This window comes from Cottoperca gobio, chromosome 2 (assembly GCF_900634415.1).
Source record: "Cottoperca gobio chromosome 2, fCotGob3.1, whole genome shotgun sequence".
NCBI classification, from domain to species: Eukaryota; Metazoa; Chordata; class Actinopteri; order Perciformes; family Bovichtidae; genus Cottoperca; species Cottoperca gobio.
In genome coordinates this window covers 12,038,245-12,063,632 of record NC_041356.1, presented here as the reverse complement: position 1 = coordinate 12,063,632, position 25,388 = coordinate 12,038,245, and the positions used below count along the sequence as shown (strand labels likewise).

At 45.7% G+C, this 25,388-nt stretch overlaps 1 protein-coding gene and 1 long non-coding RNA gene across 5 annotated transcripts; one reads left to right on the top strand and one right to left on the bottom strand.

Moving 5' to 3' along the window:
* The first annotated feature begins 2 nt into the window (after window positions 1-2).
* Window positions 3-19,570, top strand: LOC115020887 (uncharacterized). Of its 4 annotated transcripts, XR_003833695.1 has the most exons (7): window positions 3-124; window positions 1,120-1,321; window positions 2,245-2,340; window positions 12,129-12,260; window positions 13,335-13,451; window positions 14,164-14,317; window positions 19,393-19,570. It is a non-coding gene; the product is annotated as an uncharacterized LOC115020887 (long non-coding RNA). The 4 variants fall into 4 exon arrangements; XR_003833696.1 differs by lacking the exon at window positions 12,129-12,260; XR_003833690.1 differs by having other exon boundaries at window positions 1,120-2,340.
* LOC115020837 (von Willebrand factor D and EGF domain-containing protein) lies at window positions 2,459-25,388 on the bottom strand. The gene is given in 36 exon segments (XM_029450850.1): window positions 2,459-3,147; window positions 3,358-3,455; window positions 3,559-3,654; window positions 4,445-4,540; window positions 4,746-4,841; window positions 4,925-5,020; window positions 5,095-5,190; window positions 5,284-5,379; window positions 5,545-5,640; window positions 5,736-5,831; window positions 7,561-7,852; window positions 7,854-8,012; window positions 8,211-8,533; window positions 9,239-9,403; window positions 9,482-9,919; window positions 11,900-12,037; window positions 12,122-12,341; window positions 12,437-12,705; window positions 14,187-14,301; window positions 15,124-15,228; window positions 15,321-15,482; window positions 15,572-15,676; window positions 15,678-15,709; window positions 15,909-16,813; window positions 16,944-17,146; window positions 17,402-17,506; window positions 17,508-17,679; window positions 17,799-17,872; window positions 18,829-19,046; window positions 19,400-19,541; window positions 19,755-19,844; window positions 21,429-21,661; window positions 21,746-21,811; window positions 21,907-22,135; window positions 22,342-22,526; window positions 25,289-25,388. Coding segments are annotated over 36 exon segments (6,129 nt in total). The 3' UTR covers window positions 2,459-3,129.

Here is a 25,388-nt window from a genome sequence, read left to right as displayed (position 1 = left end):
AGCTGCCGCCGATCCGGTGACCGAGGGGGTTTGCGCCGTCCTCCGGCCCCCCGGCGAGCATACCATACTAATGAATGACGGCTGCTTTCTGGGTCGCCAGCCCGCCGCGGAGAAGGGAAGACAGGTGGAGCCTAAAGGGAGGGAGGGAGGGAGGGAGGAGGGGGCACCTGTTGTGGTCTGGAGGATACACGTTTAAATTAGGCTCCACTGACACGGGGGCTGCCTTCAAGGCCAACTTCAAAAATATAGATTTTATTCGCCGATATTTCGTGTTTAATAACAAAAGCAATGTTCGGGTCATCCGGCCTCAGCAGGTCCTGGAGCTTCTGCACACACACCATATGTTGTGCACATATTTAATACATTTGCTAAACAGAATTCTTAAAGATAAAGTAAATATTGGGTTCATCTTTCATACATAATGCAACATTTAAATACAATAAAATATTATTATTTTATTTGACAAGTGAAATTATGGCACTTAATTATATTCTTTTATGTTTTAAATCCTATTTTGTGTCCTTATATACATTCTATGTTCATGTGAATGAACTTGAAAACAGTTTATTGTTTTAGACTCAACGTGCTTTGTTTTATTTATATCTGTAAAACGAGCTGGTATTTAGTCGAGCGCCGTATTTAAGTACAATTTATGTATTTTACTTTACTTACTTTACTATTGTATACTTCTACTCCTCTGAGAAATATTGTACTTTTTACTGCACAAAATGTATTTGATCATTTATATTTATTTAATTTAATAATCTAATACTATAAATAAATGATTTATATTTATTTTATATATTGATATGATTTATTACGATGGTTAAGACATCAGTATATAAAGTCTTTAAAATGATCTCCTTTACGGCAACATCAAAGTGATGAATAACACGAATGCATCAATAATTATAATGCAATAATATATATATATATATATATATATATATATATATATATATATATATATTATTCTTATTACTCGTAAAAGATATAAGTACTTCTACTTTTATCTGGATCTGTTAGAAACACAATAACTTCAAATATTTCACACATATTTCATAATTGTCTGTGTGTGTGTGTGTGTGTGTGTGTGTGTGTGTGTGTGTGTGTGTCCAGGCTGCAGGATGACTTCGCTGCATTGGCCGGCGGCTCTGAGCCTCGACTGAGTGAACAGTCCAGGTGGACCCGTCCTGTCCGTGCCCACCAGGATGGACACACACGCACACACACACACACACGCACATGCCCAGTGCCATCTTTGGGGGTGGATATAAATATCTGTGTGTGTGTGTGTTGCTGAAGACGCTCGGAGCTTCAGGTCTGGTCGTCGATATTCAAATCTCACCAGGAAATTAATTTAAACCTGTTGAAGTGTTATTTTAAGTTTTATCTGCATTTCTGTGCAGTTTTATATTCTTGACATTATTATTATTATTATTGCCACCAGAGGGCAGTAAACCTCTACTGATCATTTCTCTCAAAGGAAGCAAATGAAACACAATACAGGTGATCATTTCCTGGGGTCAAAGGTCACCCTCCTGCAGGATTAGCTCTAATCCTGCCAACTATACTTTTTGTCAGATGTCACACATGCTTTGTTCTATTATTCCAAATCCTTCACAAGTTTCTCAATCAATTTGTTCCTAATTATTTCATATTATTCTGTTTTAGCAGAAATACTCAGTGAAAAGCACCAAAACGGCTTCAATCGATTTATTATGTTCATGTTTGCAACGGGTCCTAATTTAAAGTATCACACAGACACAGATTTCCTCATTTTCATATCAAACAATAGGCAAATCAACTATGTTTCCTAACATAATAATAATAATCTGGGTCCGTGTATGCTATATATGACGGTAGGATGAGGGTTAAGCTTGCAGCAGGAGGTAAAGGCAGATATATCTTTGAGGACATTTAAAGAAATGCAAACTGCAGGGATTACGCAGCTTGTTGCTCCTAATCAGCTGTTTGAGGTCTCTTCAGTGTCGGCCGTGCAGAGGCAGGAGTCGGGGAGCGGCTGGCGGAGAGGAAGCCTAATTGGTGCGGAGCTAATGCGGCCTCATTAATCTTTTAATCCCCATTTCCTCTCCGCCCCCGTGGCCCCGACCTGCTGGCCGCGAACTTGTCTGGCCCCTGCAGCAAAGTCAAACGCTTCTCTGGTGCTGCCCACAAAGACTCGTCACAAACGTTTTAAAAACTTTGTGATTGTTTCTTCTTCAATTGAATCTTTATTTCCAGGTGACATGTTGGAGGTCTTCTGCGCTACGAACAGCTGTGAGCAAAGCATTAGTGGGTACAAGGAGCCGGATGTGCGTCATATCAAAGATATGAAAGGTGAGGAACTTCTGATGGAAGAATGTATTTAAAAAGTCCGATTTTATAGTTTCCACCCTTCGTTTTAAGAAATGCATTAATAACCTGAAGACATGAATCCATACCTTTAAAGGATCTTTATTTATTTTCTTACAAAACAACCATTACACAATGCCTTAATAAGAAATATCATCGATTACACACTGATTAAGATATATACAACAAGAAATATGCCACAATATAAAACAACCAAATAAATAAATACTCATACAGAGGTTTGTGTTTGTGGTGAAGAACCTGAAGGCGTTTACAGTACGAGGTTTCTGACGTGATGTTTGAATATGCAAATGAGGCTTTATGTAATCCAGTAAGTATGGAAGAGACCAGTGCATGAAGAAACATGAAGAGAAGGTTGTGCCTCTCGTAGACTTCTATAATGTTGGGAAACTAAATAGTGACAGTCAGGTCATGATTTCTGCAGAACGTAAATGTGATTTAAATCTACCTGGCAACAGCTGCTGGAGCTGCCGGAGCTGCAGGACGGACACATACAGTACATGGTAGTTTATCAAGAAGTAACTGCAGTTGTATAACCGCTTGTAAAAGTCTCGTGTATTCTTTGCATGCTATAACGTTATAGAAACCTACATCTCCCCCTGATGATTCAAGTGTGTTGCTCTGCACTGGGTGCACAGAGACGCTGATGGCGTCACCTGAAGGTTTATCTGAGCTGATTGAACTCCTGCTGTTTGGTGTTTGTTGCCTGTGAGACAACCCCGAGTCTTAGCGAGCTGAACTAACGACAAGGTTTCAGAATGAATGTCCGATCTGAAAAGCAAAGAGAAACAATTTCAAGAGGACAAAGTTTGATATGTTCATGACAAATATGAAACCTAGATTTGATGGAAAGATTGACACCAAGGTGCCCTTAAGCAAGGCACCTAATGTGCAATTTAACTCATAATCCACAGCTTGTTTAAGCTCATGTGTAAAAAGGAGACTGGAAAGAGGAAGCGTTTCAAGTGAAGTTGTTTTTACCCGTCTGGAGCAAAGAGAACCAGAGTATCCGTTCCGGCAGGCGCAGACGTTTGGTCGAACACATCGACTGCCGTAAAGACATTTTAAATCGCAGAGAGCTGAGGAGAAACATCAAACGTCAAGCGACCATAAATCAGATCAGAAAGCCGGTACGTGTGTGACATTAAGAGTAGAGGAAATGCATTCTGTTGGGATACTCACGGATCTGGCACAGCATGCCCTGCCAGCCCGGCGTGCAGTGGCAGGTGTTTGCTCCCACACACTCCCCTCCGTTCAGACACTTCTGCAGGCAGCTGGCTGCAGAGACACGACACTCACATGAGAGTCAAGTCTCAAAGATGGGGACCGAAAGACATGACATGGACTAACAAACAGCACCTGGCAGCTAAAGTCAAATGAAACACAGACGGAGAGCCGACGTGAGCTTCCAGGAGATGGCGCTATGCTGCAGCTGCTTCACATCAGACACATGAAGGCCATCACAGCTGTACTCTGTACGTGTAGCTACTTCTGAGACACCCGACAAACACACACTCTGGATTTAAGACATTGTCTCTGCCAGTGTCCATAAAACAGGAAGAGAAGGAAAAGATGAAGAGGAGACGGTGTGCAGATGTTCCAGATGCCTCCTGACAGACAGGCCGTCCACGTTGTGACAGGTGTGAAGCCTGATGAAGGAGGGGGGCGAATTAAGGCTGCAACTAACGATGATTTTATTTTGATTAATTGATCGTTTGTTCTATAAAATGTCAGAAAGTAGTGGAAATGTCCAAGCTGGTTTTAAATGTCTGGTTCCGTCAGTCCAGAGCTCACAACAAACAGCGCTGTCCATGGTTCTGAAGTAACGGCGCCGTGTTTACATGCTGTTTGGGACATATATTATATTTAATATACTTTATTAAGACGTTACCTGATCTTATAATGAGCATCTTTCACTATTACTTTATATTTATGGACCAAAGGAAACAAGCTGTTCGGTAATCTTCTTCTTCTTTTAACCTTCACATATTTTCACACTTAAAGTTTTGGTGCAGGAAAGAGAAGGTTTTCAGGCGCACGGATCTGATTCTCGTGTCACGCTACTTACGTTTATCACATCTCGTTCCACGCCAACCTGACGGACAATCGCAAACATCTGGACCGACACACCTGCCGCCGTTCACGCACATGGGCTCACACACGCCTGCAGACAGAGAGATGATTTAAAGACGATTACGGGAGAAGCATGCTGAGTTTGACGCCACGTTCAGCACATTACAGGCGACGATGATGCGTATATGTGATTACGTTAAGGAGAGAAGCATCTCAGGTTTAGAGATTTGAAAGATCTTAAGTAGAACATTCAGCTTATTGAATAAAAAAGAAGGATAGAGATGAAGAAGAAATACTTTTCTGGCATTGCCTCCCGTTGTATCCCTGCACACAGGAGCACACATCGGTCCTTATACACACGCCGCCGTTCTTACAGGGAGGACTGCAGACCGCTGCACGGGGAAAACAAATAGAATAAGATACTAAAATCAACCACGGCGGGAACATGAGAGATCGATTGAAGTTGTAAATGTACCGTTCTGACACTGTGCGCCGTAGGACCCGTGAGGACACTCGCAGGTATTCGGCCGAACACAGGAACCTCCGTTGAGACACACGGGAAAGCAGAGGGCTGGAGGGAGACACGAGAGCATCAGCACGGACACACACACACACACACACACACACACACTCACACACACTCACCAGTCTCACAGGACGGTCCGGTCCAGCCTGTCACACACATGCACTCGTCTGGAGATGCACACTGGCCTCCGTTGTGACAGTGACGGCTGCACACCACTACGATCAACAAGGAAAAGAAAATCCATCAGAATCAGTGAAGTGAAGTGAAATATGTGTGAAGTGCAGAAGATCCCAGGAACAGGAACTCACTGGTCTCACATCGAGGGCCGACGAACCCGTAAGGACAGGAGCACGTGTGCAGTCCCACGCAGGAGCCTCCGTTCTCACATGGCAGCCTGCACAGAGCTGCACGGACGCAGTTCAGTTATGTCATTGAGAAAAGCTCCATACATATCCATACACTTCTGCTTTCTAATCTTTAATTGATAAAGTTTCTAAAGGTATTTATTTGTAATATTATGGTGCGTGCGTGCGTGTGCGTGCGTGTGAGTAAAAGGAAGTGAGCTTTACCTTCCTGACAGGTTTCTCCATGAAACCCTCTGAGACAGCGACACACACCTGGGGCAACGCAAACCCCCCCGTTCACACAACCCGGCTCACAGATTGCTTATGGATAAACAAAGACAAATAAAAATGTCAAAACAAATACAAAGAGAGGAATAATAGCTCAAATAATTTGCATAAGCTATTTAATTGTTCACCTGTCTGACAGTCGGATCCAGTGTAGCCTGGTTTGCAGCGGCACGTGTTGGGCGCCGCACACTCCATGTTCCTACCACACGTGTGTCTGCAAACAGCTGGAGGAACAGACAGTGGAGGTGTTAATGCAGATTCTGTCTCTGCATGTAGTGAGTGTAGCGTGTATAACATGAGCTGTGAGTGACATGTGAACAAAGCCCTCTGCACAAAGCTTCAGAATATAGAGAGGAATGAAAGTGGAAAGTTTGGTGTATGTAAGTGCTGCTGAAGTGGAGACTTCTGCTGAAGAGTGGGAGAAAAAGCTCCTTTAGAGAAAAGCTCCTTTAAAGATATGTATTGTAACATTCATACATGTTGTACACACTACAGGTGAACAGGGTCATACATGTTGTACACACTACAGGTGAACAGGGTCATACATGTTGTACACACTACAGGTGAACAGAGTCATACATGTTGTACACACTACAGGTGAACAGGGTCATACATGTTGTACACACTACAGGTGAACAGGGTCATACATGTTGTACACACTACAGGTGAACAGGGTCATACATGTTGTACACACTACAGGTGAACAGGGTCATACATGTTGTACACACTACAGGTGAACAGGGTCAAACATGTTGTACACACTACAGGTGAACAGAGTCATACATGTTGTACACACTACAGGTGAACAGAGTCATACATGTTGTACACACTACAGGTGAACAGAGTCATACATGTTGTACACACTACAGGTGAACAGAGTCATACATGTTGTACACACTACAGGTGAACAGAGTCATACATGTTGTACACACTACAGGTGAACAGAGTCATACATGTTGTACACACTACAGGTGAACAGAGTCATACAGGTGAACAGAGTCATACATGTGTACACACTACAGGTGAACAGAGTCATACATGTTGTACACACTACAGGTGAACAGGAGTCATACATGTTGTACACACTACAGGTGAACAGAGTCATACATGTTGTACACACTACAGGTGAACAGAGTCATACATGTTGTACACACTACAGGTGAACAGAGTCATACATGTTGTACACACTACAGGTGAACAGAGTCATACATGTTGTACACACTACAGGTGAACAGAGTCATACATGTTGTACACACTACAGGTGAACAGAGTCATACATGTTGTACACACTACAGGTGAACAGGGTCATACATGTTGTACACACTACAGGTGAACAGAGTCATACATGTTGTACACACTACAGGTGAACAGAGGTCATACATGTTGTACACACTACAGGTGAACAGGGTCATACATGTTGTACACACTACAGGTGAACAGAGTCATACATGTTGTACACACTACAGGTGAACAGGGTCATACATGTTGTACACACTACAGGTGAACAGGGTCATACATGTTGTACACACTACAGGTGAACAGAGTCATACATGTTGTACACACTACAGGTGAAACAGAGTCATACATGTTGTACACACTACAGGTGAACAGAGTCATACATGTTGTACACACTACAGGTGAACAGAGTCATACATGTTGTACACACTACAGGTGAACAGAGTCATACATGTTGTACACACTACAGGTGAACAGAGTCATACATGTTGTACACACTACAGGTGAACAGGAGTCATACATGTTGTACACACTACAGGTGAACAGAGTCATACATGTTGTACACACTACAGGTGAACAGAGTCATACATGTTGTACACACTACAGGTGAACAGGGTCAACATGTAACTAACAGATATCATGAAGCTTCCCCACTTCATGACTCACATCAACACAAGTTTATATTACAAGGTTTCTGATTTTGACATGGAGGGTTACCTCGACAGGCTCGTCCATCCCCGGTGTATCCCACAGGACACCTCCCACAGCGGAAACCCTCATCCATGACCGGCTCACACGGGACACCAGGAAAACATGGCCGGTCTGCGCAGGTCCTCCCCCCTGGCTGGACGGAGGTATCTCTTTGTCGCGGGGAGCTGTGCACCGTCTTGCCCGGCGTTGTGAAGGTCAATGCCGGCACCATCTGCGGCATCTCCGGGCCTTCAGATCCAGTGTCCGCCTCGTCTCCGTCTGCAGAGAACTCTGACTCAGACAGCGAGTACGACAGAGCCGGTGAGGGCCGCTGTAAGGGGGAAGGCAGGTCTCGGAGGGGTCCAGGGTCGGGCCTGCGTGGAGGCCAGGTGGTGGAGCTGAGGCTGCGCTGCCTGTTTGCCAGTGGAGAGGCGGGGAGCGGGCGGTGTTACCTGGGAAGGTGCGGCTCCTTCAGCCTGCTGCCAGAGAAAGAAGATAATACACATTTAGTGTCCAGCAGGGTCTTTGGATCACAAACTCAAGAAACCTCAAACGTTGGTAAAACAAACACTAGAAAGTTCGTAGAGCTGCAGTTTGGGTGACCGTCCCAGACAGGAAGGAAGCTCATCCCACGATAAAGGTGTTGGATGTCACCTACACACACATGGGCAGCTCACCTTAGAGACCGTCACACGGGGAACCACAAACTCTCTGGATCTGCTGTATGTCCTGGCGTCTGCTCTGAGGTTGGCGCTGTGGTGACTGGTGTGAGTATTTGCAGTGACTGCCTCTCTCCTCCCCGTCCCGCCCCCCCTCCCTGCCGCGGGAGCCTGGCGCGCTGCGTTATCTCGGTTAGCTCTGGTGACGGACCAGGACAGGTGTTTGATGCCGTGCCTGGAGGGCAGGTGGGGCAGGTGGAGCTGGGACACTTTGCTGCTGCTGCCGTGCGGAGATCGGTTGGCCTTGCTTAGCGTCTGCTGCTGGAGAAGATGATTGGATGCTGAGGAAAGACAGGAAGTGACATCAGTGCCTCAAGCAAATTAAACCCCCCCCCCCCCCCCCCAGACACTTATTGTCCAATCATAGCTTAGCAGCCGAGACAACCTCCACGTGCTAAAGCAGTGCGTTTGTGGCTGAACATTTAAAAGAGAGCTATCTGCACGCAACATGTGCCAAATAATGAAAGATGGCGCCGTACAGCGGGCTCAGTGAACTGCAGTAAACTGTGAAGAGAACATTTTTACATGCACGGATTTGACTCTTCAGCACGACTTTGCGATTTAAGTGATTCATGTCTTGTTTGACGCCTCCTGACTTTGTTCTGCCTTGTTGTGACTTTCACAGTAAAGAGATTAAAGTTGGAATAGTTTCCCGCTCCCTTGGGAAAGAATAGCATTTAGAATCTTCTGTTGAAACTTTGCGGCCGGGCGCTGCCTCTTTAAAAGCAAAGTAAACATCGGGACATCCATTCAGTCTCCAATTAAAGAGATTTATCTGCTGCAATAAAAGTCATTCCTTCCAACCACGTAAACACATAAAACAACACCAGGGGAACCAGAGCGTGATAAAAACTAAAGGTCTATACAATGTTTGGAGAGTTTCCACTTTACTGACGGATGTTTACAACACATTCTGGATGCATGTTGATATTCATGCATGTAGTCTGTTGTCAGAGCTGCAAAATCAATCGGAGAACATCCCTTACCTGCCTTAGCGTTCTTCATGCAGACGCGGCCGTTCCCGTAAAGGCCGGGCGGGCAGCGGCCGCAGACGTAGCCGACATGTGGCGGCCTGCGGTTGATGCATTGAACCCCGGGGAAGCAGGGCCGGCTGGCACATGTAGCCGACACATTCACAGACTGACCCGATCCTGAGACACAAGCTGGGGTCAGTGCGCTACAGGAACACTTGACATGTTTGTACAGTTGTTAGGCTTTGTTGGAAATACCTGAAGCTGGTCTGACGTCTCCCGATGGCTGGGCCACAGCGGACGTCTTGGCGATAGTGTTTGGCTGATCAGGCTGGACGTGGTGCGGTGTTGTTCCTGAGATGTTCTCGAAGGTGTTTGTCGTGGATGGGTTGAGTTTAACTTTTCTGGAGACCTCGGTCTTTGTTTGGGACACGATTGGTGAAACTTCTGTGATGCTCTTGTGAGGTTCTGCCTCAGTGAGCGCCGGGTTCAGACTCATTCCTGGAATCCGTCTCCACGTGTTGGTCTTAGTTTGTGCTCTGTCAATCCTTAGAGATGTCTTCCCCGCTTCAGTCCTCGCCTGCGGGGAGCCACCGCTTGAGGTCTGCCGGAAAGTGTCTGTTATTTTGGGTGGCTGCAGCAGAACATCTGGTATCTTGTAGACCGTCTTACGAGGAGCAGATGTGGGGGAGCCCGCTGCATGAAGAGAAACACGGATTATATTTTGGATTGCCATGTCATTCAATTAGATTTCTAGATCACCCGCATTGCAATGAAGGATTGAAGAATATACTGTAGCCTGGAAGGGTCAAAAGGTGTTTTTTAATAAGACTCAGCAAGAGACGAGACTTGTAAAGATCTCAACGAGGCGTGATTACCACTCAACCTCTCAACACTTTCACAAGTCAAACCAACCTGACTGCTTTATCCTGCGCTGGCTGTTTAAACCCAACACAACAAAGACAGATTACTTATTATTAGTAGTTTAGAGAGACATGTACTGTGTTTCATGGTGTACTCGTCTGTTCTTACCCTAAATCAACCTTTTCTGTTGCTGTGTCTGTTCTGTATTCAGTTTGAGATACTTGTTTGGGATTAAGGGCTGTACTGGAAATACATGCATTTTATTTTAGAATTTGAATTTACTGAGACTTGACTTTGCAGCCAAGGCATTCAAGATTTAGAAACTTCCCAGTGTCCCTGACACATACATTTGTGCATCTGAACGAGGAGGTCAAATAAGTCCAAAGTTCTTGTGCTGCAGAAGATCAGAGACTTTGAGAGTAAGCTGTCAAACAAAGGGACTGAGGATCTGTCTTCACAAGTCCACTTTTGCAAAGTGCCATAAAAATGAGAAACTATACATTACTGACAGTAATTTATGATGTGTGCTTTGCCGTGAGCCAAATGTTCCATTAGCGACGATATTGTCTTGAAACATACCAGCGTTTGAGGTTCTGTGATTACTCAAAGGACAACAATGCAATTATAAGAAAGCCACACTCGACATCTAGATCGTCCAGGGCTTCAAAACCTTTTATTATGAACTTTAAATACACAAGTTCTGCATTTATCTGGCAAGCGCCTCCAAAACAAACTCCACCATCACTTCGTTGACCTTTAGTGCACCGTCGTGACGACAATCCAACTTTGTTCTCCGCGTCAATCTGTCACCAGCTCAAAAAACAAACCTGGAAAGCATGGCGGTGTGTTCGCTGGTAGAGTGAACGTAGGATAACTTTGTACTCAGAATGCAAAGAGGGACGGATTAGTGGTTAAAAGTGTGCAGAAAATAAAAACACCTGCTTGCCTTAAGCACAAAACAAATGAGTCCTGATCCACAGACGTTTAAGTTCTGCAACCTTGCAGCTTTCCTTCCTGCTCTTCTACACATTCCTATCCGCATAGAGGTGTCCACTGAAGCATCTGCAGGCATGCAACATCTGGAGCTCTATGAATATCAGACGCATACTTTATAATTGCAACTATTCCTGATGTGTTTACTGTGTGAATTCACATCCGTGCACATGCATGTACACAAACGTGATTGAGCGATTTAACTGGAAGCAGTTCTTCCCCCACAGCGGCTTCTCAAAGCACTAAGTCCTGTTAGCAGTGGCTGCGTTTCAAAGTGAGCACATGGAGGGAGGCAGCGTATCAGCTCCCATCAGCCATCTGTTTCCAATCAAGTACAGTCTGCCTGCTGAGTGTTCAGAGACGCATGGCCGCGACGGACATATTCACCTTCACGTTCTGCGTTAACAACAGCAGAGAAATATACAGAGAAAATGCACGATCAGCAATATCTGATGCACTCATGTCGTGCCAGTTAATGATATCCAGGTTTAGGGGTGCGAGCTACGTCCTCATGCGTAGGTGTCGTATGAGTTGCATGTGAAGCATGTGAAATCGTTTTTTTGTAATAAAATAACCCCATAATCGTTTTAACTCATTATAATATCCTGTGATCCTGTTAAACTCTACTTCCACCCTAAACTGAGTGAAATATCTCACTTATTAAACCATTTTAAGACGGAATATGAAGTAAAATTATTGACTTCTGTTCAGTTTTTTACTTGAAAGTTGGTATTTAATCCAGAATAATGTTATAGATGCTCACAACTGCTGCTGTTTAACACGGGAATATTCAGCCTTAAACGTGCACAATATGCTCACCTGTACATATTGTCCCATTTCCCAGCATGCCTTTGGGGCATGAGCCGCAGCCGAAGGAGCCAAAGCTGTTGAAGCACTGGACTCCTGAGAAACACGCCATCCTCTCACACTCGTTGACATCTTCCAGACATGTTACACCTGCACACGGGATTGTTTAACAAAACCTGCTTTTTGTGAGCTTAAAGAAATGTGTCTTTGTTATGGTTTTCATTAACCTCTTACCTCTCAGCCCCGCAGGACACTCACATCTGTACCCGCTGGCTGTGTTGATGCACTTGCCGACGGTGCATGGGGCTGACAGACAGTTGTCCATGTGCTCGCCGCAGAGGTCGCCCTGCGTGCCCTCAGGACACACACACAGGTACATCCCGCGGCCAGCAGGGAAGTTGACGTCGGTCACACACGTACCTCCATTGTGACACCCACACGGCACCACGTCAATCTGTATTACAGATGAGAGAGACACGTCCTGCCTTTAATGTTTCTTAAAATTAAAAACCACATTTCCCATAAACCGTATCTCTTCCCCAACCACACCTCCACGGAGACGGTGCTCTGGGCATTGCACTCGTCTGACAGCGTGAAGCGAAACGAGCGGCTCGATTGTCCCTCCTCCTCGGGAAGCGACGGGACCCTCCAGATAAGGAGGCCGGCAGGGGAGAGGACGGCCCCCTCCGGCCCGTCCTCCAGCTGGAAGAGGAGAGCCGAGCCCTCGGGGTCTGACGCTGCAAACTGGAAGACAAAGTTCTCCCCGACAAATGTCCGCAGGTCGCTTTGAGGCTGATGGAAGGCCGGCGGCTCGTTGACTGAAGACAGAGGAGGGAAACACATGAAACTAAAGAGTCTGTGTACAAATACCACGAGCTTTGCAACTAACAACACAATTAGTACTTCTTATTCACCAATAACATCTACACATCTTTGATTCGATCGACTCCCTGTCCTGGAATAAACTCTCCACCAGGCTGTTCCTGGAAGAATCCTTGTAAACACACATGTCCGTGTCCAGAGGGGTTTCCTGCTTTTCTTTCCAAATGGAGCTCTCAACAGATCAACAAGATCATGTATCATCCACTTACTGAGATCACGCTTTCCCCCTGGATGTTAAGAGCAAGAGAAGTGACGCTGATCCCAGGAAACACCTGCTCGGCATGCTGGTCAGATGTTAGGACACTGATTATGGCTGTTACTGAATTAATAACTGTCTAGACATGTCTGGTGAGATTCCACTTGCATCCAAAATAAAACTTGTTTCAAGAATATAACGACGAACCATCAGGATTATCTTTGAGAAGCGTTGATCATTTGCTATTACAGCCTCACTATTACAATTGACTTGTGGCTTGTTGAGTGTAAGGATAAATGTCAGTCTATGTAGCTGTAGTAATCAACCATGTGATTTACCCCCCCACCCCCCTGCCCCTCTGTCTCACAGTGGTTAAGCGACAGGTCAGGGCATGCTGGGAAACTTAAACCTCCGCTCCTTTGATCTGCTAATGGAGACAAACAGGATCACAGTTGGACGGCTACGACAGTAACAGCCACTAAAGCAGTAAGATAAATACCGTTTGTGTTATTCATCATTAGTGGGCGACAAGCTGAGTCCTGGGGGAGTTAAAATATCACTGCTGCAGCTTTACAAAGGAGGCCGAGCAGCTCCAGACTGACGGCATGTCCACATGTTTATGGACATGTCGTGTCACAATTTACTATGGATCATTGTTTTCTTAACATAATGAGACAAAAAATAAACATAAGCTAAAATAAAATATATATACAAACAAACACACGCACACTTAATAAACACACACACATAAAGAAACAACAAAGAAAAATAAATAAATAGGGAAACAAAAGAAAGAAAGAAAAAAAAGAAAATCAAGAAAAAAATACACACACACACACACACACACACACACACACTTAATAAACACACTTTTTTTTCTTTCTTTTTTTGTTTCCCTATTTATTTATTTTTCTTTGTTTTTCAGTTTTTTCTTTATTTGCTTTATTCTTTATTTACCTCATTACGTTAAGAAAACAATAGTATATTGTAAGTTTAGAAGAGTTTTCACTATAAGCCCTTTGGGGTTTCTTACCTCTGCACACTATACGTTTCTCGTTATAAACTTTTATCACTTAATTTGTGCTAATAAACTAAACATAAATAACGATGTCTGTTTGTTCCTGATCTGAATGACTGAAATGTGTCCAGGAAGATCAATCTGTAATTATTTTGACGATGTATTGTTCTCTTTTCGCAGGATGATGCACAATAAGTTTGTACCTTGATTCACAGACCAGGTGAACTTGGAGGTGTCGGGGTCACAGAGGAGGCAGGGGCTGCTGGGACTGGACACCCCCTCTGTGAAACACATCCCGTCGATGTTACAGGTCTTCTCCTGGAAACCAGAGACGGTAAGTAAGGTTTGTTTGTTCATATTTACAACGTTGTTTTAAAATGCTCATATGCAGAGGCAGCTTCCAGAAGGTTTCCTCTGGAGATGATAGGTTCCTAACAGGAAATCAGCTCTAGATCCACATCATCCTCTCCATCTCTACTTAAGTTAATTCAATTTAGTCCAGCTTTGGCGAGCACATGCATCTCTCTGCGATCCCATGTGTTCACTCCAGGTTGTTTGTGAGGTTACATGTTTTCCTGTCTCCCATAAAAGCAGTTCCAGTAACAACATGACCCCCTTTGTACCTTTTGTTGGGGGTTTAAAACGCCAGCTGCTGCATGTTTGGAGGTGGAGGATGGGAAATCACACTGTCTCTGGTTTAGTCATTCAGCCAACAACAAGCTGTTCAGAGCGTAGAGTGTGCAGCTCTAACAGGACATATAAAACGCTTCAGCTCTTCCCACTGAATCACATCTGTCCCCTGAATTTGTTTCACTTACACAAATACAACAAACACTACAGAGTCCAAGTTTTCATAGATCAGCCATGTCAGGAAAATAGTGACCTTGATAATGACAATGACCCATACAGGAGGTGCAAATATTAGTCTCAGAATAATTACAAATCTCATTACCAGCTGATTTAACTTCTGTTTTGTGAGTTTCATCTACTTCTATTTTTAATAATCAAGCCGTTTTTGACAGTCATGAAAAGGTTCTAGAAGTGGTGGTGAGGTTTCATGGGCTTGATGTTTGAGTCATCAGTGTGGAGGAAATGAACAACTGACAAGGAGAAAAACATATTTTGTTGTATGCAAGTTACCTTTAACTTACAGAGTCCTGAGCGGGACCCCTCGCACACCTGGCAAACGCCATCGTAGATTGTCAGCACTTTGGCTTGGCTGTACTGGGAGCCATCATTGGTAACCTGGGACGGGAAAGAAAGGAGCTGACTTATGGGGGGGAAAGAAGCTTCTGATAAAACAGCCCCGAACCAACAGACGAGATCGGAGACATTACCTTAATCTCCCAGCGTGCGTAGGGTTTGTCGTCCATCATGAAGTCTTCCGTGTTGACGGCTGTGTTGCTCAGAGACGGCACAGCACAGTCTAAAGCCTTGGAGCTGAGGAAGGTGGCTTTTGTTCTCTGTTTTTCCCCTGGAACCCAAATGCCGTTCATGTACTGCGGAGATCAACACAATTCAGAGGAAGGAGGTTGAAAAAGAACACTTTCATCTTGCAGTCTGACCTTTTGACCTCGCCTTTCCTCACCTTCAGTCTGTTGGCATGGCAGCTGAGGTCAGGAGAGTCGATGAAGCCGAGGCCGAAGACTCGGATGTTGCGACAGTTGAAGGCTCGGATGTCACAAAGTCCAGCTGTTCTCCAAATCTGTTAACTCTACCGGCTGGCCTATAAGAGCAGAGATTACTGTCTGATTATGAGCTCATTACGAGAGAGAAAATGAGTTATTATAATCTGATAACACTGACGGACATCACCAGAGAAAGGATTCTGCTGTACACTGTGGTCGTGTAGTTTGAGCACAATATATAGTACACAATAATGTTAAAGCCATTAATGATGGGAACAACAGTCTCCAGATACTCACTGATGGCCAGGCTGCAGTCGTAGAAGCTGTAGCGGGGGTAGCATTGGCAGCCCCACTCTGTACATTCCCCATTTCCGTTGCAAAAGTTGGGGCAGCGCAGCGCTGTCACCACCTCCCTGGATGTTCCCGGTAGACCAGCCACCTCCAAGTCTCTCTGGGTCCGGTTTTCCAACAGCCTCCTCTCACACTCGTTCTCCAGGTATGGCAGCAGAGCTTCCTCCCAGTCCAGGTCGTCTTTGAGCTGCAGGTCCAGGATGCACAAATCTACTGCCTCGTCCAGGCGGCGTCCCAGCAGCCCCCGGCACACTACGCCAACAGTGGAGTTGGCCAAAGCCATCTGACACACCTCCAGAGCTTTGGCTGAGGTCAGGCCACTTGGTGTGGGCCACTGAGGTTGCACCTCCGGTCTGGCCTCCTCTAAGTGATCCTCAGGGAAGAAGTAGGCTAAGTTCTCCACATCGGCCTGGCTGAGGCTCTGAGCAGCAAAGATGGGTTTGAATTCATAGGCTGCCTGTCTCCTTGGCCTGTCAATGGAAAGCAGGAAATCCTTCCTGAACTCGCTGTCCAATTCAAGATCACCGTCGCTGTTTTGATTGTTGTGAAACCGAAGGCCCCTCCTCTCCAGAGGATGACTGTTAAAGGCAGACATGTCCAGGATGCTTTCCTCTCTCTTAGGACTCTTGATGTATTCCACTGTTGTGTCCATAGAGGGGAACACAGATGTGTAATCCACATTATCGTACGCTATACAGCCGGAGTGAGCGGAAGGATTGTACAAGTTCCTGATCCCTCTGCCAGCGTGATGAGAAGTGCTGTATCCTTTTTGGCACTGACAAAAAGGCCTCCGGACCACCTGCGTCGTCCCAGGAGGTGTCCTGTCAAACAGACTCTCACCTGGAGCTATCCTAGCACACGAAACAAAGGAAAACAACCAAATAACAGCTCTGTGAAAATCTACAATTTCAGCCAAATCAGGTCTTAAGAAAGATAAAGTTTAATTAACAAATTAAAACATTGTATTTGTTGCAGACTCACCTCCAGTCCTCTATGAAGCGATGCAGGTCATCGGGGCCGTAGGAGCCTCCGTCAGAGCCGTGGAAGTCGTTGTTGCCGTTGTGGTCGAAGGTGCCGCAGAGGCCTTGTGTGTTGCTGTAGTCGACGCTGGGCACACGTACGGACAGGCTCATCCCCCAATCGCCAACATCGGCCCTAACAAAGGCCCCGGAGGGAAAGATCAACTACAAGAGGAGAGTCACATCCAGCAGCTCATTAACATAATCTCGTCATGCAGCAATAATAAACACGTAGAAAGCGCTGCGCATTTTTGATCAAATGTGTATATATGATGGATGTAAACAAAGTCAAGGTCCTTCATGCAACTGACAGCGTATAGTTCAAGCATGACAGCAGCCAATGATGTTTTCTGGGGAGCAAATTATGATTTTCCAAACAAATCTGCACCAATTATTTCATCAAAATGTTCGGATACCTACGGTGACCTTCTTCCCCTGGTGGGACTCCAGCACTCTGACTCGGCTGCCCTCGCTGTCACCTACGCTCTTCAGAATAAGCTCCGGTCTGGTTTCCTGCGGCTGGCCCATTGCACATGTCAAAAATGGCAATATCGTTCCCCTCTCGCGCCACAACACCGCAGTTGCAGGCGACGGCGTAGTGTCGGCTGCCACAGTCCCACTGCCGAGAGTGGACCTCAAACTCCCTGACGAGGCTCCGGTAGAGGACAAAGGTGCCCGTCTGGTGGTTTTCATAGCGCCTGCACATATTGACAGAAGGATATAGAGATGTCACTGTCTGAGTTAATCTGGTGTTTTACCGTGTAAAACTGAAATGAGCATTTGACGCCTGTTAATAACCGATTACGAGATAAATTACCTGCCGTCCAGAGTAATGACATGTGGGTCAGTCAGGGAGTAGCAGATGGAAGTAGGAACGTCCTGGACTGTGACCTGGGGGCAGAGGTCAGGAGAACAAAGATTAAGGACTCTCCACCCTGTGACCCTCAGACCTTTGGCTTTGATGTTTTCACCTAACACAGATGGGAAAACTCCTCTGCTACAGGCCTCTCAGAGACACAATGTCTGGAGGGCTGACATCATATCTTGCACAATGTAATGACTTGTGAAGGCGCAACTAATAACTACCTCGAGCAGCGCCTTTTACATGTGATGTCAACCCATCAAACGGCCACACTTTTAGCCCAAAACAACCATCGTCCCTCTCCGATTTCATCAAGCACTGCACAACTGTGTGTATATGTAAACAGTGTGACGGAGAGACCTGTAATTAGAGCCATCTTTCTCATTAAAGTAATACTTGTAATTATATCGCACTGCTGTTACTTGATTCTTCATTTAGTTTTGGACCTTGGTGAACACTTAAAAAAAATCCAGGACTCCTTGAATCCTCAAGAGCCAGGACCCTAATATCAAAAATGCTAAAATGACCCATGGTTCTGCAAAGATGATTTACCCAAGGACCCCTGAAGCATCTTTTGTTTTTTCCAAACCCATCAACGTCCACTTAGAAGGAGCTGTACATAGGACGCTGAGCAGTTAAGTGCCTTGCGACTTGCATGCCTCAGATTCCAGTTTTCTCTGAAACCTCAACATTTCAAGGCTCCTCATCAAAGACCTCTCAAAGCCCCTCAAGGATGACAGGAGAGTACTCGTTGCTACTCCAAATGGTCTGCTAAATCTGTTTAGGTTCCCTCAATGACTAGTGAAAAGCCCTTAAAGAGTGGTGTCAAGAACGACTTGAACTTTTCCCTTAACCCCTGGAAACCCCTCAAGGATCTCTTGAACCCCTGAACAGATTACAGCTCCAGATTGAATTTGTAATGCCACATAGCAGCGTAAGTATGATTTAGATTAAATGTTTATTAAGGAGTTTACTTTCAACTCACTCTCAGAGACGTTGGGACGTAGCTTCTCCAGAGTCGTGGTGCGTTGAGTCCGGGGAAAACACCGATCAGACTTGGCCGATTTCCATCTCGTGTGAAATCGGTGACGGCGGTGACAAATAAGGTCGCCTGGCCGCAGCTGCCTCCACTGCAGGCGTTAGGCTGGAGCTCCACCTGGCAGGTGGACAACACCACATTTGGGGCCTCGTGTCCGAGTCCGTCTGTGGATGTCAACATAGTTAGTGTTAACAGATACAGCTGCCTGCAGAACTGTAATAATGCCTTCCTGAGCTGGCTTTGATGTGATGATGTACGGGGCAAGTCACAGCATAACGGGAGAATGTGTGATGACAATTCCTTTTTATATCCTATATCCATAAATAAGAAGTTAATTGTCAAATTAAGTGGATATTGAAGCTAAAAGAATGGTATGTTTGGTCAGCTGTCATGTGTTGCTGCAGGCTCTTCCCACTCAGATCCAGCCTGCTGCCAAAATAAGAATAAGAACAGACAAACAAGATGGTTAACTTGCAGTACTCTCAAACACTTTCTCCTGTTTCCCTGCAGGTCTGACCTGGGTCGTTGACGCTCAGAGCCAGAGGGAGTCCACACTGGTGACCGTGTTCGGTGCCGAAGCAGGGGATGGGCACTGTGCTGTGCACGGTCACCTCGTGCTCTTTACTGTTCTCTGCTATGTGCAGCGAGTCTGGAGAAAACTGCAGAGGAAGAGGGAACAAAGAGCCTTTGGTGAGTTGTCTCCATTTGCTACTGAATAACAGAATGGCTCTGAAATACTCTGTTTGTGTGTGTGTGTGTGTGTGTGTGTGTGTGTGTGTGTGTGTGTGTGTGTGTGTGTGTGTGTGTGTGTGTGTGTGTGTGTGTGTGTGTGTGTGTAGAGTGGAGTTAAATCGTAGCACAAGACTGTTCACCTTCAGTCCTGCGTAGAAACTCTCACTTTCTCTTGGAGGAGATCTGCTGTGGCTGGAGTTGGCTCTGAAAGTCGACACACTGCAGGAAAACTGCAAGAAAAAGGAAACATGATGCTCGTTTTAATCCATGAAATAACACATGTTTAAGGAAAGATAAAGGTTTGTATCCCTCCATTTAACTCACTCTCATGGTATAAGACATGTAACCCAACTCAGCTGCTGCATCAACATGTGTTAAAGAAACGCTGTGTGAGCGAGCACAGCCCTCTGCAACACGTTCCAGACGCTAATACAACCCCGGTGTCCAAATGTGGACAATGAGCACACGAGTCCACAGCTGTACGAGGGCGATCGCCAGAGACATCGCCTCACTTTCAAATCGCATCATGTTGAAAATCTAATAATTAATTTTTCCTGGTATGATTTCTCTGGGAAATGAGATGCCTCTGGGTTCTGAGGCTGTGCAGCAGACTCGCTGGATGAAAGCAGTTTAATTCTAACAATTATACCAGAAAATAAATCTTTTGAGTTGTGAGAAAGAAACATAATGAGACTCCGACGCTCAACCAGCTTTCAGATTTATTCCTCGTGTCCCTGCTCAACAGGATTTGTTTCGAAGAAGAAGAAGGAGAAGAAGGAGAAGAAGAAGGAGAAGGAGAAGGAGAAGAAGGAGAAGAAGAAGGAGAAGGAGAAGGAGAAGAAGGAGAAGAAGAAGGAGAAGGAGAAGGAGAAGAAGGAGAAGAAGAAGGAGAAGGAGAAGGAGAAGAAGGAGAAGAAGAAGGAGAAGGAGAAGGAGAAGGAGAAGAAGGAGAAGAAGAAGGAGAAGGAGAAGGAGAAGAAGAAGACATTACATGTTCATGAGCGATATTTCAGCAGCACACACGTCTTGATTTATTCTCCCTATTTGTCAGCAGCACAAGACTCAACAAACGCAGCTGAATGTAAGATGTAGTTTCTCTCCGGGATTGATAAAATGACTTATGGTCGCGCCGCACGAAGCCGACCTTAAAAAAACTTGCAGGCTGATTAAAATGTTTTTCATCAACGGATGTCTTCTGGTAAAGGAGCACAGCTGATGGCCATCTGACCACCAACATGCAGACACACTTAGAGGAGGAACTGCTCTGAAGTCTGTACAAGTTCAACAAACTAGCCGAGTATTCTCATGCCAATATGAATCTGCACGCTGCTTTGCTTTGTTCTGACATTCGGAGGAGATGCACACAACGGCAGGTTGCAGAACAGCCAACACGCACATCTTCCAACTTCCTGTCACGAGGTTCAGAGCTGGACATGTTAACATTATAATCTGTGCAATGAAGTTTAAAAGAAAACAGCCAAATGAATGCATATGAACAGCTGTTCTGTGCAAGTGTTGAGAAAACAACTTTATTGTACACGTGTACATCTCTGCATGTACAAATATCTGAATGGAGAGGTTTTAATGTGAAGCATGTGAAGCGAGGCTTTCCCAACCTGCAAGTGATTTAACTTCCCCCTCTCCTCCTGCCTTCTCCTGATTTGATATGACATGCACTGCCTCTCTGCCTTTGCTTTGTAAGAACCCAGGCGAACAAGAGGTCGGTATGATCCGCAGCTTATGTTGCCCACTCGAGGGGTCAAACCCTCCACATGTTCTCCCCGAAACCTTCAGCACGGTCTGGCAGGAATTACCGTTTCCCCGAGCCTGAAGTGAACGCCATCCATCTCCACCAGAGAGAAGGGCTTCAGCGTGGCTTCCTGCCTGATCTCGGCCTTCATGCTGTGGCCGATGTGTCTGGCCCACACCACCTGGAAGCCCAGCGGCTGGTTCCACGGTGGCGGGACGAAGGAGCACCTCAGGTGGACACTGTGGCCGAGGAGCTCCGGGGTGATCACAGGCCGGGACAGCAGGGACGGGACGGCAGCTGAGGACACAGACAGCAGGGAACTAATACACGCCTGACGACGACGTCAGTTTTCCAAGGAATTAATAATACAATTCGTCTCACCTTTGCATCGGCCGTTGACTTCTTTCTCACCCGGTGGACACAGTCTGGGTCCCAAATCTGGAGTAACTGAGACATAAGGTCTTTCAGATTAACTATGTGCACAAATATCATTATAGGAAACTAACTTATGAAGCACAAAGCCTTTTTAAAGGTCGGCTCACCTGTAGCGCAGTATCCCATGCACCCCTGTGTGGGCTGCAGTCGGTAGACCATAAACTCGCCGCAGTTGCGCACCGTGATGGGGATGCGGAAGAGGCAGCAGTCCTTGGTGCTGCCGTGGAAGAACTGCCAGGTGGCACAGGCGGAGAGCTGGCGGAGCTCGCCGGGCCGCGGCAGAGAGGTGTCCTTCAGTGACAGCCACACCGGAGCCTGTGTGCCACAGCGGTTCATCTGCAGGGGGCGTCAACAGAAGCAGTCATTACCTGCAGGGTTATCATGCTCTGCACCTGGGCTGAAGCTGCTTATTAAAGCGACCTGCTGGATGTTTGATGCTTTTTTGGCAGAGATTGTATTTACTGATTTTGACAATCGAGGAGTCAGAGTAGAGACACAGCGGCTGGTGCATTGATGTGAACGCAACCACTTTGTTGGCCTACCTCAACGCAGGTGGTCGGCATCTCCGCCGGCTTGTTGTTGATCCAGAACCTGTACCAGCCCGGCGACAGCGAGTGGTCGCAGATTAAGTCCTGGATGGCCGTGTCCTGGATCTCCGTAGAGTCAAAGTCGACGCTGCGATACGGATTACTCAAAGTCCGATGACCTCCCGGGTAACACTCTGGAGCTGGACGAGGATGGGAATGACAGTAATGTAGCAGATGGGATGCGTGTTTGCACAGGGACGTTTATTTCTCGGCCTTGGTCCTAGTTTGACAAAACAATCCTTTAATGCACGTTAAGAGTTTCAATCCCGGTTATTTTATTTAAAGATTTTTGCATTTAGAATAATTAAAAGTTAATGTTATTTCTGGTTGGTGCAACCCTGGAACATAAACTCAGTTTGAAGTCTTGGATAAAGGATTAAATTGAGCACATTAAATGAATGATTTGTAGCTGAGGAACTTTAATTATCAAAGGAAAAGAGAAGTAATGGTGGCACAGAAAAGGTGACAAAGTCACGTGCTCTCTTTAAACTGTCACTTGGCATTGAGCAGATGAGCAGGAAGGATCGCTTCACCCCCAGAGGTTATCTAAATTGCTAAAAACAACAGACATTCCTGTGAGCCTCTCGCCTCTCTAAACTCGCCGCGGGAAAGGACGATAAAACCAACGCCGCATGACCGGCCTCTGAACACCGCCTGCAGCTGCAGGCTGAAACAACTGGGGGAATTATTTGAGCAGAACATGTAGTTTTCCACACTAGCACACTCTCAAACGCTCCACATCTGTCAAGTGAAATGGGTCAAAGTCGTCAACGGAGGCTTTTCTCAACAAACCTGAACAAAAAGGCTGTTTCCCTTTCCCCTGTTTGAGTTAGATGGTGGCGGCTGAGTAAAGTCACATCAGGGAAAACAAACATGGTGGTATTTAGGATGTCTTGAGACCCAGCGAGCCTTGAATGGACAGAGGGAAGTTACAGCCGGTGATCTCGAGTCTAAACAAGGTCCTCGTGTTGACGACCCCTTGAAAGCAAATGCTCTTGTTTACTTTGCCGCCTGTCTGCGTGAAGCTCGTCTGGAAGCTCCTCTGACAAGATTGGAGGTCACAGGTTGTCCAAACAACCAGGTTTTTCAGGCAGGGGGACAATCGGCCAGACTTGGGCTGCTGGCTAAACTTTTCCAATTGGCGGCTTGATGAGTTTACAGAGCCGTGAGCTAATGAAGCGGCCACCGGGGGGAGGGGACCCCACTGTGAGGGAGGCCCTCAGTTGCCCAGATGTGCAGGCACTCTGCAGGGAACTCTGCCGTTTCTCAGGAAAGAAGATTAGTTTGGGAGAGCGTGGTGTTAACACAACTGAGGCTTTTCCCAGAGGGCCTGTCACTCAGCATGAAAACAGAAACTACGGTCAGACCGACTGGGACAGGCTCACGGGTCAGGAGGACACCCGCTTAAATTATATGAGACACATTATCACTCATTATTAAAGCAGCTTTGTGGGAGAAAACACGCGTCGACGTCTGTATTTAAGAGCAGGGTTTAGAGAATATGTGTTTTTAAAGACCAGAAGTAGCAGAAAAGCTCCTGATGGATTAATAATCTTTCTTTAGAGTCTCTCTTAACAAGCAGCATTTATACAGTAAAGAGACGTAAACACGTGTGTGACAGAACAGATAAACAGTTTGATTCAGCTGGCAACATATTAAGGTCTCTTGTTTCTTTAAACTTCGGAGGTGCACCACAATAACCTGCGGATCCTTCACACTTCACGCAAAGAATACATTTAAGATAGATAGAATAAAGATTTGAACACAACGAGAGTTTGTATTGATGAACCACTGAAGGCCTTTGAAGCACCTGGAAGGACTTTAGTTGAACTAATACTGTTTGATTGGTCAACTGGACCAAACGTGTCTCCTGGAGTTACAGGAGCTGCTCAGAAATGTCTGGTATTCTTGTCGCGAAGCTTCATGAGGACCCACAGCGGTTCCTTTTACGCCGGCCGGCCGGCCTTAAAGTTTACGACTGTTTGCTTTGATGTGTCGCTGGACTGCCCTGCAGACGCAGAGATACGACGCTGAAAAAGAGGAACGAAGCAGATTTATGGATCATATCGAGCAACAAGTATTATGTCGTGTGATGAGTGTTCTGCTCTGATCGTGTTTACAAGTCTGCTGTTACTTGTATTCCTCTTGTCTTCAGTCAGTCCTGCTTGTAATTAAGGTAGTGATTTATACTTTAATGTCCACTTTAGAGTACGGCAGTTAGAGCTCATTACATTACCACTTTATTCTCGTAATATTACCTTTTCTGTCAAATTATTCTGAGTTTATTCTCCACTTCTCAGAGAACAGACGTGTTCTGAATGAGCAGTAATCTTGTAGTCCAGAGGTTTGGAAAGGAATTCAGATGCATTCATTAATCACATGAGTAGGAGCCATGTGCACATGTAAAGAGGTCACCTCCCCAAACACCAGACACAAGAGGAGCGGGTTGGGATCATGATCATCCCTCATAACTGGAACCAGAAGCAGTGATCACATCATCAATTAAGGAACTTCTTACAAAAATGAAAATGCGTTTAGATCAACAGGAGACATTTCAACATGAGTTGCATTAGCGGATCTTGTATCTGAGAAGTGTCAGTGCTCTGTGATCTCCTCTCTGAAGGTCCTCCAACCTCCGGACCTGCTGACTGACAGGAATGCAGCCTCACAGGCCAAGTCACGCAGCTCTGCAGAATCTGCTGCTTCCAACAGACGAGAAGTTATTGTATCTGCTTTTTAAAGAGGGAATGATTTTTAAGAGGTGTATATGAGACTCCTGCATTCGACATCTTGTTATATTTAATGCGCATGAAGAAGAAAAGTAGTTTTATGTCTTATGGCAGCTGGAAACCATTTGGAAATCACACTTAATTTGATATAAAAGGTGTTTATGAAAACCTACCGTGTTGCGCGAACGCTCCTAATTGCAAGACCCACATCAACGCGATGCGTAAACATCCAGGGAGCAGCAGGCGCACCGCACCAAATGCGCAACAGTCCAT